Below are 13,899 nucleotides of genomic sequence, written 5' to 3' on the forward strand. Positions count from 1 at the left end.
CTATAGACATCAAATATCACAAGAAAACACATATCGTAGTGTAGTCTAGGAGAAGGGAATTATCAGCATTTACTTGTTCAGTGTTTCAATCAACTAAAACATGCCTATTCTTTACCATATTGACGTTACCTTCATGGGAAGGCACAATGCCAAGTACTACATGCTATATATACAGAGAGTAATTTTATAATTAAAGCAAAGATGGTTGCAATAGCTTTGAGTATCCATGCCAAGGGGCACCCAATCTTCCTTGCTGCATTTAGCAAGAGAGGGCAAACCCCTGTCTCAAACAATTTACCTTGTGACTGCAGCAAGGTTGATTGTACAGTGTGAAGGTTGCACACACCTCCTCTGCCCAGCACTCCCATACAGACACAGAAAAACCCCTTTTCCCCCACCTTTACTGCACTTTTCCCTACCTTTATGTCTGCACTGACATGAGGAGGTAGGTTTACATAGCTGCGGTGGCTTTAACTACCATTAAAAGCAGCAATAACGTAGGAAGATGTAGTGGCAGACTTAAGTGCAGGCTGTAAAACTCCAAGAGGGAGTTTTGGATGCACACAGTTTGCTGTCACCTCTTCCATGCAACTGGCATCTGGGCCGGCAGGATTGTAACTGTGTGTGCCATGCCATCCATACGCAGAATAGGTTAGCTCCCCTTTTCCCCCCCTTTCACACATTTCACTAAACTTGTGAACAAAATAAAGGGGAGATGAAAAAAGCTGCCTTCCTGTTTTACCAATAAAGGCCAAAAGGTAAATCTTGAGTGGCCAACGTGAGCTTCTCTCACCTCTTTCTCCCTGTTGAGCAGCACCAGCTGGCTGTCCGTCAGGATGCAGTATTTCCTCTCCCATGTTGTCGTTTCAGTGTAGGGAGACTGGCCGCAGGACAGTCTGTGTGTAGGTGGCCCTTTCACATCTGCAGAGAGAAAACCATGACGCCAGAATGATTAGCATGTGTCATTAACCACCTTCTTTGCTTTTGCTGTTCTGCAGCTAGATGTGAACCAAAACTGCAATCTGTACTTAGCAGGGCCTGTTTCAGGATATTAAAAGACAAAATGCTAATCCTGGGAGGCACCCATGTGGAACGCTACATAAGGTACACTATGAATACTTATTTATTTATAGCATGACTTACAAAAATGGCAATACCCAAGATGAATATAAATGTCTTTGTCAAAGAGTGAAATATAATTAAAAAAAAAGACCAAGAGCTCTCATGCAAACTTCATCTTCCCTCCACTCCCTTCTCAAAAACGTGGTTAAACGGGTAGGGCCCTGAATGTACCCTAAATCTTAATAAACTAGATTATTTGAGACTAAGGATAGAAAGACATAGGAAGGAAGATGTGGACCAAGGAAGGCAGGCTTGAAGAAGGGAGGGAAAAATTCAAAGGGATGGGCATTTAATTGAGAAGGGCTTACTATCATCTTTTAGTAGGGATGCTGTTTGATTAAATTGTGACAAATAGGAGTCTTCCAGCATTTTCATTTAGCCACAGCCACTACAGTGCCAAAACTCAAACAAAAAAAACATCCAACCAAATAAAACCCAAAACCAAACCAAAATCCAACTTGTTTGGCTCCAGTGCTGATCTTTTAAAATTTATTTTAAAATCTATTTCCCTTAAGTCTCTCAGGCTTGAGCTACATATCACACTGTGCCTCTCACTACTAAGTTTTTCTCCAAGACTAGGAAAGGAAAGCACGTGAACAAGTGCAGCAGACAGACTTCACTGCCAAGCAGCTAAGCTCAAAAGCAGAGAAAGCCGTGGAGCAGCAAGGTACCCTGTCAGTGCTACAAGAAGACTGGGTGCAAAGAAGGCTGCCCTGGGAATTAAATGTGCAGTCAACTTACAAAAAATCTCTCTATAGGAGACAGAAATGCTATATAAATAATAGAAAAAGGGATGTACACAACAGAGCCATGGGTAGCACAATTTAAACAAACTTAGAAAAGTTTCAAGTCATCTCTTTCTAAAGTTTTGAGAGTAAGTTCTCGTTGCTTTATAACATTAAGTTTTGGTTTTACCTTGCACTCTAGTTTTATACAACTTCACCTGCAAAAAAATCAGCCATTCTCAACGTATACACTGTAGATTCCTGAAGTCCCTGAACTACCTCTAAGGGGTCTAAAATAGACACTGCATCAGGGGCTTGCTGCATAGGAGTCCAGGACCTCCTTCAGCTGTTTCAGGAGACCATGAGGCAAAAGGAGTATTTAAAACCAAAGTGTTTTGTAACGTTGGCTTCCTTTTAGTACACATACTTGCACAGAGCTAAGCACAGATGCTTCTTGTAGCTTCTACCCAGCTTCACCACTAGAGGCCAGCGAATCCTCAAACACCCAGCACCTTCCCAGCTGCAAGGAACAGTGCAAGTCCAAACACAAGCATTAAACGTTGAGCAATGAACCCCTCCAACTGAATTCACTCCTTGCAGACCCTGTGTATGCCAAATCCCACCTAATTATTAAAAAAGCCACAACATCTTCACACTCTTTTCCTGCGTATAAGCACCTTTGCTTCCGCATTGAAAGGAACATGTCAACTTCTAAAGCTGGAAAACTAACTTGAAAGAAGGCTTTCAGTATCTAGTTCAATCTCACGTTGCATTAGGATTTTTGTGATTGTTCAGCAGAATGCTTGAAACAGGCAATCTGATACCTTTAAGCAAGAAAAAGAAGAGGACTGCATGGTTCCTACTACTCTCAATAATAAAGAAATGCATCTTTGCTCCCTTAATTTCAGGTGAGATAATTCAGGGAAGAAGCTGAGATTCAGAATCAGGCTCCACAGTTACCTCTCCTAACAAAGCTTGGTTTCCAAGAGTGACAAGCAACGCTGTGTGTCTAAAAATTGCCCAAAACTCTACTCTGGCATAAGCATAATTAAAGGAAACCACCATAATCTCTGTGATGCAAAAGTGCACTTGTGCAAACTCCTGGAGCCCAACAGACTCTCTCACAAGTTATGTATTTGTCCATCTTAGAGAAATTAACCCTCCAGGTAGATTTTTGGCACAACTTCAACTCACATTTATCATGGTGTCCAACCAAACACCTAACCAGATGCAAAATAAAACCACTGTTGCTCCTGTTTAGACCTTGGTTTCCCAAACAGCAGCACATGAACCCTACCCACACCTAAGCAAGACAAACCTACGAGCAACAAGCTAACAGAGGGAAAATGAGAAAGAAGGAGGAAGCCATGGGCTCCCAGCATGAGCGTGCAACAGAAATGTGAAGACCAGAGCTCTGAGGATCTAGTCTCTTGAGTAATGAAAGCACATGATAAATCACCAAGGGGAAAAAAGGATGAAGGTGTGCCCCGTCCTGCTCATGTGGGTGGGCTAGCAGCAAGAGAGTGCCTCCAGCTGCTACGCTGAGCGATAACCAAGTAAACTACATTTTGAACTGCTGATAGACTTTCTCATGGCAACAGAAAACCCTTCTGGACCATTAGCTCCAATGCAGAATCTACAGTCACAACTCGCCCAGCACCGAAAGACTTTCGCACTATAATTTCTACTAACTACAAGCCTTGGCAGGGTACCATCCAACAGATCTATAGGCTGCACAAAGGAATTAAAGAACAGAACAACTTCTTCCACTGCAATAACAACTCCAGGACTTAAGTGAGTCATCAGGCACTGTGGGCCAGCCATGGTTCTGCTGCCAAGTGGGTTGGCTATGTCAGAACAGCTTTCCACAGGCTGCTGGCGCAGTAACATGCCATCTCGGTGTCTGGAGCTGTCAGTCACCACAAGAGAACACCACAGCATTAATATTTTGTGTTTGTATTGGTATCCTTTTGAACACGTCAGGACACAGCCCCACCACCCCTGCAAGCTGACCAAGTGCTCTCTTCAACAAAGAGCAGCAGTTGCAAGCTGGTTTTCTGATGTATCAGATCCTATAACTTCAGTCCACTCTCCGAGGCTGATGCTGAAAGCCCATCTCGCAAACTAGATGGATGCTGAATACATGTTACAAGAAAACTCTCTGCCACAAAAATCGCAGTGTAGCTTTGGTGCATTTGTCCCACCTATTTAATTATTTCTCAGCTAGCCTTTTTGCATGGTCGACCTCTTTGGAGCCTCTCACAACAGCTGTAACTTCAAAACTTATTCTGAAGTATGTTACCAGTTTAGAGTGAAGACTTTGGGACTTTACACAGTATCACATACACACTCAGTCGCTTCACAAACCCTGTTCTGCTTTCTGGTACTCTTCATCTTCAGTTTTCATTTTACATTCTTGGCTCCAACTTTTCACGTGAATGTAATAAAACCCACTGACCTCTTCCACTAATGCCCCATAAAACTAATTTACCACCACTGTTTGAATTGCTATGGAGGTAAATGGCAAAAAGTCCATGTGTAACTAGGACCACTTACACTTCTGGAAAGACCAAAAGTCAGGGCTGTCCTTTTTCACTTTGGGCCTACTATCTATCAGCTCGTACAGGAAGGCTTGTGCTTTGGGAGGTAACTCACCGATGAATGCAGTTTCAGGCAGGAGTTGGAGGAGAGATCAGGGAAGTGTATCTGAAAGCTCTGAGTTTGCAGATGTTACATGTGGGATGGGCTCATGCAGCCACACACCTAAATATGCAAGTTCTGGTGACAGAAGACTTCTTTCTCTGGTCTGATGCAATCCTTTCCATTCTGCATCATTACAATGGGGCATTCAAGCAAGCAGATCAGTTAGTCTACACACAGGATTAAAGGTCATGCCTTATGCGCCTTCAAATGCTAATATCAGTTAAATAACAGCTTGGAAAAAATCCCCTTCTCGGTGTATCCTCCCCTGCTGAACTGAGAAGAGCACCACTGCTCGCCTGCCACATCCGACATAGCTGAAGATTGGAAACTGCGTTGTTTTTCCTGAGGGCTCTGAAATGCCATTAGGCATGTTATAAATATCCACAAAGCTCCCTTTCTGTCAGCCAAATGACAACTTGTACCTTATTATTCTTTAAGTACAGAGCTTATTTTTAAAAAAAAAGGTTGGGGGGGAAGGAAAAAAAGTTCTGCCATAACCACATAACAATAAAAAGAAGTGTTGACTGGTGCAGGGCGAGGGAACAAGGAAAGAAGCAGCCAGTGCCAAGCTGATCCCCACAGAAAGGCTAAGTGATTTTATGAAAACTGACAGCAGTTTTGCAGTATTTGGGGAGTAGTACTAGTGCTATCAGATGGGAACATTTCTGAATCTTCCATTGCAAGTATGCAACAATTCTTTTTTTTTAAATTCCAAATGCATTTTCAAGTGGAGAATACTTTCCAAAAAGCAGGCAATGGGCAGAATCAGAGAATTATTTCGAAGAGATGACACGTGTTCCAGTGTCATTTAGTCCCCAACAGCTCTTCTACAACCAGAAGAGCAGCATCTTCTCTCCTCTTCAGAGCTAGTGAAAAGGACAGAATTAGCAGAAATCACAGCAACAAAACTACATTAAAGATAAATGCATGCCTTTAGTCTCCTTGCCAAAAAGCACTCTCTACCTACCATCAATAAAAACACAGACATAAACCTCCATCCCAGTGATGACAAGAGCACCCCTGGCATGTGTCAAAGCTGCTTTTCTGAACCACACTCTTCCTATGGTGAAATCCCGGGCTTACTGAAGTGCTTGCCAAATTTTCATCAACTTTATTAGGGTCTGTATTCTGTTCCTAGTATTTCCAATGAGGAGCTGCCAAGCAGCTGAGTAACTAATGTAGTGGCCAAGTTTGTATGCAGGGAGGATTTTTTTTCCCCTGAAGAGAGATTAGTATAAGCCCTAACACCTTTTGACAACAGGTCTACTTGCCCAATGTCAATATTTCCATCGTGTTTTATGTACTTACCATAGAGACAGGACTCAGAGAACTTTAGGTAAGTGCTGTCATCTGAGACCTTGTCACTACCCCAAGCCTACCCAGCTGTGCACAAGCATGCAGTCCAGTTCAAATAATCATCAGATTGAACCTTCATCAAGCAGTTGAACAGAAGCTGAAACAAGCCTTATTATTGACAGGAAGCTTCAAAGACAAATAGCAGTTAAAAGTCCTTCACTAAACTTATACCGTCTCTAAAAGCTGATGAAGCCCATGATTCAAGGGAAAGATATGGCAGAAAGGGAAATACACTGTGTCTCAACATGTTCCATTCCCTTAAAGCTGCGTCTTGTAATAAGGCAGGATTTCCGTAAAAGAAGTCACTAATGCGAGTGAAAGTAAACAGCAATAGCACAGTTATGTGACATACAGCTGTGTGTGTATATGCAACTATTTCAGACAGCTGTGTGATGCTCAGACGAAGATCGGCAGGATCTGGATTTAAAACAGAAGGGAATTCAAGCACCACTGCCCTGAGAGCAGACACAGACGTTGGAGCAACCCTGGCTCAGCTAAAAGAGGGACAATGTCTCAACACTTACACAGAGCAGATGACGACAGAGGTCAGTTACTGAAGGTCTGCTAGGAAAAGCACAATCAAGACAACTTCCACTTTCTCTCATGCTGATATATATAGCTTTTGTTTACAGTTCTTATTTCTCAAACCAACTCCCAGCCATACGCAATGGTTTCTGATCCAAGCAGGACTGCAGACAGACACTATCAGAAACAACTGTTCAAAGAAAACCTATCGTGATGCACAAATTCACTTGGGAGAAGGAGGGGACAGTCATCCTTCAAGTTTGTACAGACAACAACCACCATGTCCCACCACAGAACATACAATGCTCATGACTAATTGAATAATACGATAAAGAAAATTCAGCACATACTGTGTGTGGTAATTCAGAGACTCACATGCTACAGAGAAAACATGTCATTTAGGGTTGATTAATTCTTCTCTGAATCATAACACACTTAGAGGTATGTCCAGTACAAAATATAGAAATAAAACCATTAATCCTACCATTTTATTTCAAATCACAGCATGGGCAATACCTGTAGATTTTCTAGGAAGCTTCTTGTAGCTACTGTGAGATATGGTATTGCTCACTTGCCCCTCTAAATCACTGTGTGGCACGGCTCCATTTCACTTAAGAGGTACCTACATTTTTGTGGTCAGCAACAGATCTCTCTGGTGAAGTAGGTGTTATTTTAAGTGTAGAAAGCATAAGCAGATCCTTTGGGATGACAGCCATGCTCTTTATGTAGGATGTTATTACAGAGGTAAGTATCTAGTGTGAATTCTTCCTGTTACATTCAATAGCTGCACTCAACAAACTTCATTACACATCCAACTACTAGCCCTCAATTCAGCTGAATCCAGTTGCTCTCCTCTGGCAGCTGCATGCAACGATTAACCAAATTCTTGTATGGAAACCTAATATCATGGGTAGGAGGTAAAGAAAGCTTAGTCAAACCATCAGATTTCAGAGATCTCAAAAGCTCTCACGCCAACTGATTACAGCCAAAATGCAACCTGGAAAATCCATTCCGCATAGAATAAAGCCATAAAAGATTTAAGTAGGTGAAAATGGTATTTCAGAAGCTGGCAGAAGCCATGACCAGCGCCATGACTTTCTCAGATTCCAATGCATTTGGCACTGCAACGCAAATTCTTCACAAGATCATTAATTTTTCTAGTATAGGCCAATCTTGCCAATCTAACCTATTAACTTTCCACTACTCTTTTATTGAGTGGCAGTGATCAGGCATAGTCTAAAAACTGGTTTTCCATTATCCCAGTGGAGAACCTCATAAGCCACAGACAGATTCATGTAAAAACTGTTCAGTCAGGTGCAGTTTTCATGCCCTGTACCCTCATAAGAATATCACTGTGGCAATTTTTATGCTTATTGTGTGTGCTACCACTTCCCTACCATCAGTATGCCAACTCTGGGTGAAAGAATCTCTTAAAATTTAGAGATGAGAAGTCTGAAGGTATCTGCTGCTCACTGCTTATGGGTAAGGTTTTGAGGTTCTTGCCCTCCTCTGAATGAGGACTGTATGTCTCTTCTGCAAACAGATAAGGGCACAGCTTTTTTCCATCACCTGCTGGAAAGTTTTGATGAGATCTGTGATGGGGTGGGAGAAGGGTTGCCTTTCTGCTCTGAATTTCTCACATGCAGCAGTCTCACCTCAACACACAGAAAGCAAGATTCACCTTTAAAGCTCAAAGAGTGAGCACAACATTTTGTCCACTACCAGAGGTACCAGCCAGATTCTTAGATTTCCTAATTTTCTGCATTAAAAAAAAAAAGAAGCAATTTTTATGCGGGAGGAGCTAAATCATCAGATGAGTGAACACCTAATAGCCAGCCAAGGGTTGTCTCCTTTGCAACCAGCGGGAGACAAAATACAGAATGCTACTGTTCAACAAGCTTGGCATCTCCCAGAAGGATGAGCTCTTGCTGTCTCTCCTCTCCATTGCTGACATCATTCCCACCCCTTCATTCCTTCCCTAGGAGAGATTTGGCTTGTTTGTACAAGAGACGGCCAGCAGTGAGCAAGGTACAGCAGGCTCGCTCCCCCAGCTGAGCTCCCAGAGGGCTCTGCCAATTTAACTTGGTCCTGAGTCAGTACATCTGCCCTGTACTTGCGTTGCTACTTTGCCTATCAAAAGTTCAGTAGTTTTCACACCAAGGCTGAGACTATGGTAGAGATCAGCCAAGATTTCCCCTCTCATTTCCCCATAACACATGCAATTCAAATCCAAACCTTTCCCAAGACTTGTGCTAATAACACATTTACCACCCTCAGCCCCTACTATTTGCTAAAAGGTTTCAGTGTTCCCTGGTACCCGAGCATCCCGTGGAAGCTCAAGAGCACAAATTCAGTTAGGCCACAACCATGCAAGCAGTTTCACCGAGATTTTCTTTTCAAAAGGGAAAATCATGGAGTCGCTCCAAAAAAGAAACCGCAAGTCTTAAAATCTTACGAGTAGTTTAGTGAGCAGATGCTGAGTGTGCCAACAGTCTCGAGCTTTCTTGCAAAAGTCCTAAAAAATGAGAGCTAAGGAGCTAGCAGCAGAAGCAAAAATTAGGCATAAAGCTAAAATTGGCCTGGCAGGGTAATTCTGATTAGAAAGCAGAAAGTTGCACCAGCTCGCTGTCACTGTGCAGCTTCTTTGAGCAAAAGGTGTGGGAGCTCTTAATAGCAGTTTAAAGCTGCCAATTAGCTTGAACACTGCTGAGCTCCTCTAAGCTTCTTATGTGCCGCGTAGCCGATTGCTAAACTTACAAAGGGTAATTGATCCTTGCTCCCCTCGGCTGTGCCTCTCTCTCTGTCCCTGTTCTCATGGTCTGTACCCAGCCAGGTTCACAAGAGACAGTGTGAAAGATGTGTCTATCGGGAGACAACAGCACCTTCTTGAATGGATCGGTGCCAGCAACCTCAAATCATGCAATCATCTGTGCACTTCGCAGCTCAACAAGCGGAACCAGAAAACACAACCCAGTCAAGGTGGGGACCTTACAAAACATGCAGGTGCGCTTCATGCTCAGCCCAGCCTCCCATGCGCGCCTGCAAACAAGCAGCTCATTGTGCAGCCTTGTAAATCTCATGACATCACCACAACAGAAGCTGCTATCTGTGTAAAAACCAATTTGGTTCCCAGGGTACCTAGGATTTCAAATAACCCGCAGTTGCTCAAAGCCATTGCTGTGACCCTTCCTACAATGCTAAGCAGGTTTTCCTTCCTTCTTATTCAGCTCTCATTCCCTGCCCAGGACCACTCATCTTTGCTCCTGAATATTAAGCACATTTTTCTCTCACAGTTAAATTCCCACTTGGCCTACAAAACCCTTTGGAATCTCAAAACAGAAATGGTTATTACAAACTTGTAGAGAGGATTATAAAAGATTACATGCCCCTATTACATAGCTGCCAAGTTCTGAGAAGATTCTCAAGTGACACTTCTCCCCAAAGCAAGGAGAGGCTTTAGTGAGAGGTTTAGGAAGTGGAAAATGGAGAATAGAAGAAAAGTTAATTATTCATAGGAGAAAAAAATCTGCAGTTTTTCCTCTTAATTTATGCATGGTCCTTTTCTTACCCAGCTCTATACCCTTTCCCCTGTTCTCTTCTCTGTAATGCTTGCTCTCACCAACCCCTAATCTCCATTTTACAGCTTCTTCAGCACGGAGCATCCAGACTGGGCTGTTCCCTCTTTATTCTTTGCAAGCAGTGCAGGAAGAAGACTAGAGGAAAAGCATCCTGAACTTAAAAAGGACCTTGGCCCAAGGCAGCTGTGGAAAAAAAAAAACACAACCCAAAACAATTTAAAAGCAAAGCAATTTAAAAGCAAACACTGCTCAGTTCCTGAACATTTTTTGTGTACAAAAATTGTACTTGTGGTCAAAGCTAAACATACGTGTACCACAAGCAGTGCGCAGAGCTTGGCAAAAGCACCATTACCAAGGGTTCACAGACAGCTTTACCCCCCACCCTTGCCAAGAAGGCATCAACCAGCTGACATTCACCTGTCACAGACCATTTTCAAGAGAGCAAGACCCTTTTGCTTTCTTCTGCCAAGGAGGGAGGTATGGGAAGAGCAAAGGTAAAGAAGCATTTCTGCGGAGACAAAAACGAGCCACAGGAACAGACAAGGTGATGAGATAATGACCACAAGTTCAAGTTGAACAACTGAAAAACAAACACACCGTCTTTCAGGCTTTCATGTGCAGTTTGAATTACACCAAACAGGCTGTTTCTTTTACGAGCTTTCATCTTTGGTTTTTCTTCAAGAAAACTGATATATTAATTGTCACTGATCTGAACAACCTCAGCCCATAAACTTAATTTCTCAGAGCAATGGCAGGGTTGCTGAATTCCCCTCCCCTTAAACCTACCTCTACAGAAACACAGCCCCTGTGGGTCTCAAAAAACAACCCTCCCCATGTGTGGTGGCTTACATGGTGAGAGAGAAGAAAGGAAAAAAATTAAAAATAAATAAATAAACAAATCACAAAGCTCTCATGTGATGCTCTCCCATACCTAGGAGTTTTAAATGCTCGGTCACCCTGCCATCACTGCACAGCCTGCTGCTGCTGTACTCTAAGCTATTTCCAACCTGAACATTTCTTAAAGCCTGAGTATACATGAGTGATTAGGGGCTTCTTTTGGGTTGTTTTTTTTGCCTCAATAGACTTTTGGGAAAAGAGACTATAGGAGTCCCAACCACCACTGATGTCTCAGACAAATTTATTTCCCTTGCCTAAGAGAGAGCTCACAGGACACTAAAATCTACTACAATGATGTGCATTTTTTTTTTGGCATATTATCCAGGTCATTCAGGCTAAACTTAGCTTTCTTATTTTAACCACTTAAAGCAAATGACTTAGGGTCCACCTCAAGGGATTCAAATATAATGTAAAAGAAGCCCTCCAGTATTCCCCATGCTATTTAAAAAGACCTACTCGGCTTCCTTCTGGCATCTTCAAAATGTTTTCAGATGAACCTGGAACCAGCTATTATACACCAATTTGTTGATTTGACCTACTTAAAAACAAAACCCCATACAAAAGCACCAGAACGCTCCTCATTCCATTTTTCTCCCTAACGTCTGAAAAGTCTTCATGCATCTCAGTAATGCAATGCTAATATACAAAGGACTGGACTTTTTTCATCCTTTACAGATTGTTCAAACACAAAACTTTAGAGGAAGGAGACTGGATCTTACATAAATGCAATAGGGATTCTGAGCCATATTAAGATTTATGCAAAGAGATGTCTTATTGCAAATAATCGGAATCCCACATTTAATCCAGTACAATGAGGTAACGACCTGTAATACCTCTTTCATCAGCTCTATCCTTTAACCTTTAGTTAAAGGTTATATGAGGTTAGTTTCCCTTTGTAATTTAACCCAGCTATTGTACCTGGTTCTAGGGAGGGAAAGCTGGCTTCAGGAGAAAAATCCACTTTGGTTAAGCATAAGGAGGTCACCACCAATTTGGTCAAGGCAGGACACTGAGTTGCTGACTCAGATCAAGGCTCAGGTGCCTCCTGACTCAGAGCACTTTTGCTCTTCTTTTTGCCACATGATGTCAATATTTGCAAATCAAAGCTCAATTTTGTTCTGAAATTTCAGAATACAGCAGGTGATTTCTTTCGTCTTGCCTACTCTATATGATGTTGAGGGAAACTTAACTGTGAAAGAAAGAAGCAGCATGGGAAGAAGTAACAGTGCCAGGGCAGAGAAATTGCAAGTGCTGAGCTAACACTGTGTCAGGGGAAACACATTCTTGTAGGCCAGCTCAGTTTGGACATCTTAGCCATGCTGAGATCAAGGCTCCTGAGATACCACCAAAACAGGTGGAGCAGGTTTACTACACTTTTGGCAAACCCAAATAAGCGTGATTAATGTATCCTTTGATGATGGGCTAGCTAATTAAAAGGATCTGTAGCGAGGGTGCAGTATTTCAAGTATTCTTCAACTGGGTTTTCCCTCTACTTATATGTTTCCTTCTCTCTCCAGTAGACTAGGCCATGCGGAATAAAGGCAACCCCACATCCTCACCCCAAACACCCTCTACCCTAGAGCCCACACCTACTTAGTTTTTCCTCCTTTCACCTGCTACGTTCCCCAAAACCTGCAAAATATAAAGCTTGTGAGGACCAAGCCTTTTCAGCCAATTTATCTGATGCTTAGTGGTAATGCCACAAATCCCCTAAGTGCAAACATACGCTTTTTCCCAAATGTTTTCCCTGCCATATGTTTTGCAAACTGACATCATGAAGCCCCAACAGAGAATGTAAACCTCCTTCTATCAAAAGGGTAAAGTCACAGGTGCTCAGCTCCAAAATCCTAGAAGGAGAACAAATGAACCCAATAAGGATAAATAACCAGTGGAGAGAAAATGTCTTTCCTACAGCAATGCTAAACAAAAATTTGTAGGTCACAACCTTGCAGAAACAGGCCTGATAACATCTAATTAGCAGTCCCGCTGCGCAACTCCATTTTGTAACAGTAAATCCAACCAGACCAGGAGGAAAGGGAGAGGGAAATCTTTATATAAATGTAATAGTTTTCATCCAGTTTGAAGAGATTTGCTTTATGTTACTGTTTTGTGGGGTTTCCCCTCAGTAGGAATAATCAACCCACACAAGTGATTCTATGAGTTATTACTGAAATTCATTTCATTCCTACTGGGAAACAATTTACAGGGGCAGCACAGATTTTTACTAATTAATTTATTTTTAAATCAAAATACTAAGATTTCTGTTTGCTGCCAGAAGATGGGTGGAGAAGGTGAGGAAAGTTCATGTACCCAAGAGACTATTAACTAGAACCAACTTGGACAATGCATTTGAGAAGCATTTCCTTCCAGCTACTGTAGATAGCTGTCCTTAACATGCCTTTACTTAAGCAGCCAATTTTCCACCACTGAGTACAATGAGATTTCAAAACACACATGAAATCAGAGTATAAACAGACACAAACATCCACTTAGTGATATAACAAAAGAAAAAAACTTGAGCTTCTCTATTTTCTACCTGTTATAAAATACCTTGGCATTTTTAAATATATTCCGCTCCACCCCCACCCCCACCCCTTTTTTTTTTAAGTGACAGTATTATCACAAAATACTGTGCTTAGCTGTCTTTGCAATGGTGTTCTGAAACAAAAATTATTTCTGGGGCTTGAGGGATAAATTCCACCCAATATTATCGCAGAGGGAATCGACTTTCAGATGAAACAAGCAGCAGCTGATAAAGCATGAATGAGGCTGCAGCGGCAGAGACAGCAGGAGGGAGTGGTGAATCAGGCAGAGCTAGTCCACACTAGCAGTACAAAGCAAGAACAATTAAAATACATATGAAGATCTTGTCACAGACAGCAGAAATGACAAACAGATGAGAGGCAGAATCAAAGAGTGAAAGATTAAGGAGCAACTCCCCTTTTTCAAGAGTTTTAGTTTGTTAAAGACAGACGGCGCTGCTTCCACATCAT

The 13,899-nt window shown here is 42.2% G+C and overlaps 1 protein-coding gene across 11 annotated transcripts in view; it reads right to left on the reverse strand.

Annotated features, from left to right (window-relative positions):
- RASAL2 (RAS protein activator like 2) overlaps window positions 1-13,899 on the reverse strand; it is a 203,521-nt gene that overhangs the window by 114,917 nt on the left and 74,705 nt on the right. For all 11 annotated transcript variants that reach the window (XM_075038584.1, XM_075038589.1, XM_075038588.1 and 8 more), the window contains one exon: window positions 794-921. In XM_075038584.1, coding sequence (XP_074894685.1) covers window positions 794-921 — 128 coding nt within the window. The remainder of the gene's footprint in view (window positions 1-793; window positions 922-13,899) is intronic.

The sequence above is a fragment of the Buteo buteo genome, chromosome 10 (genome assembly GCF_964188355.1).
Source record: "Buteo buteo chromosome 10, bButBut1.hap1.1, whole genome shotgun sequence".
NCBI classification, from domain to species: Eukaryota; Metazoa; Chordata; class Aves; order Accipitriformes; family Accipitridae; genus Buteo; species Buteo buteo.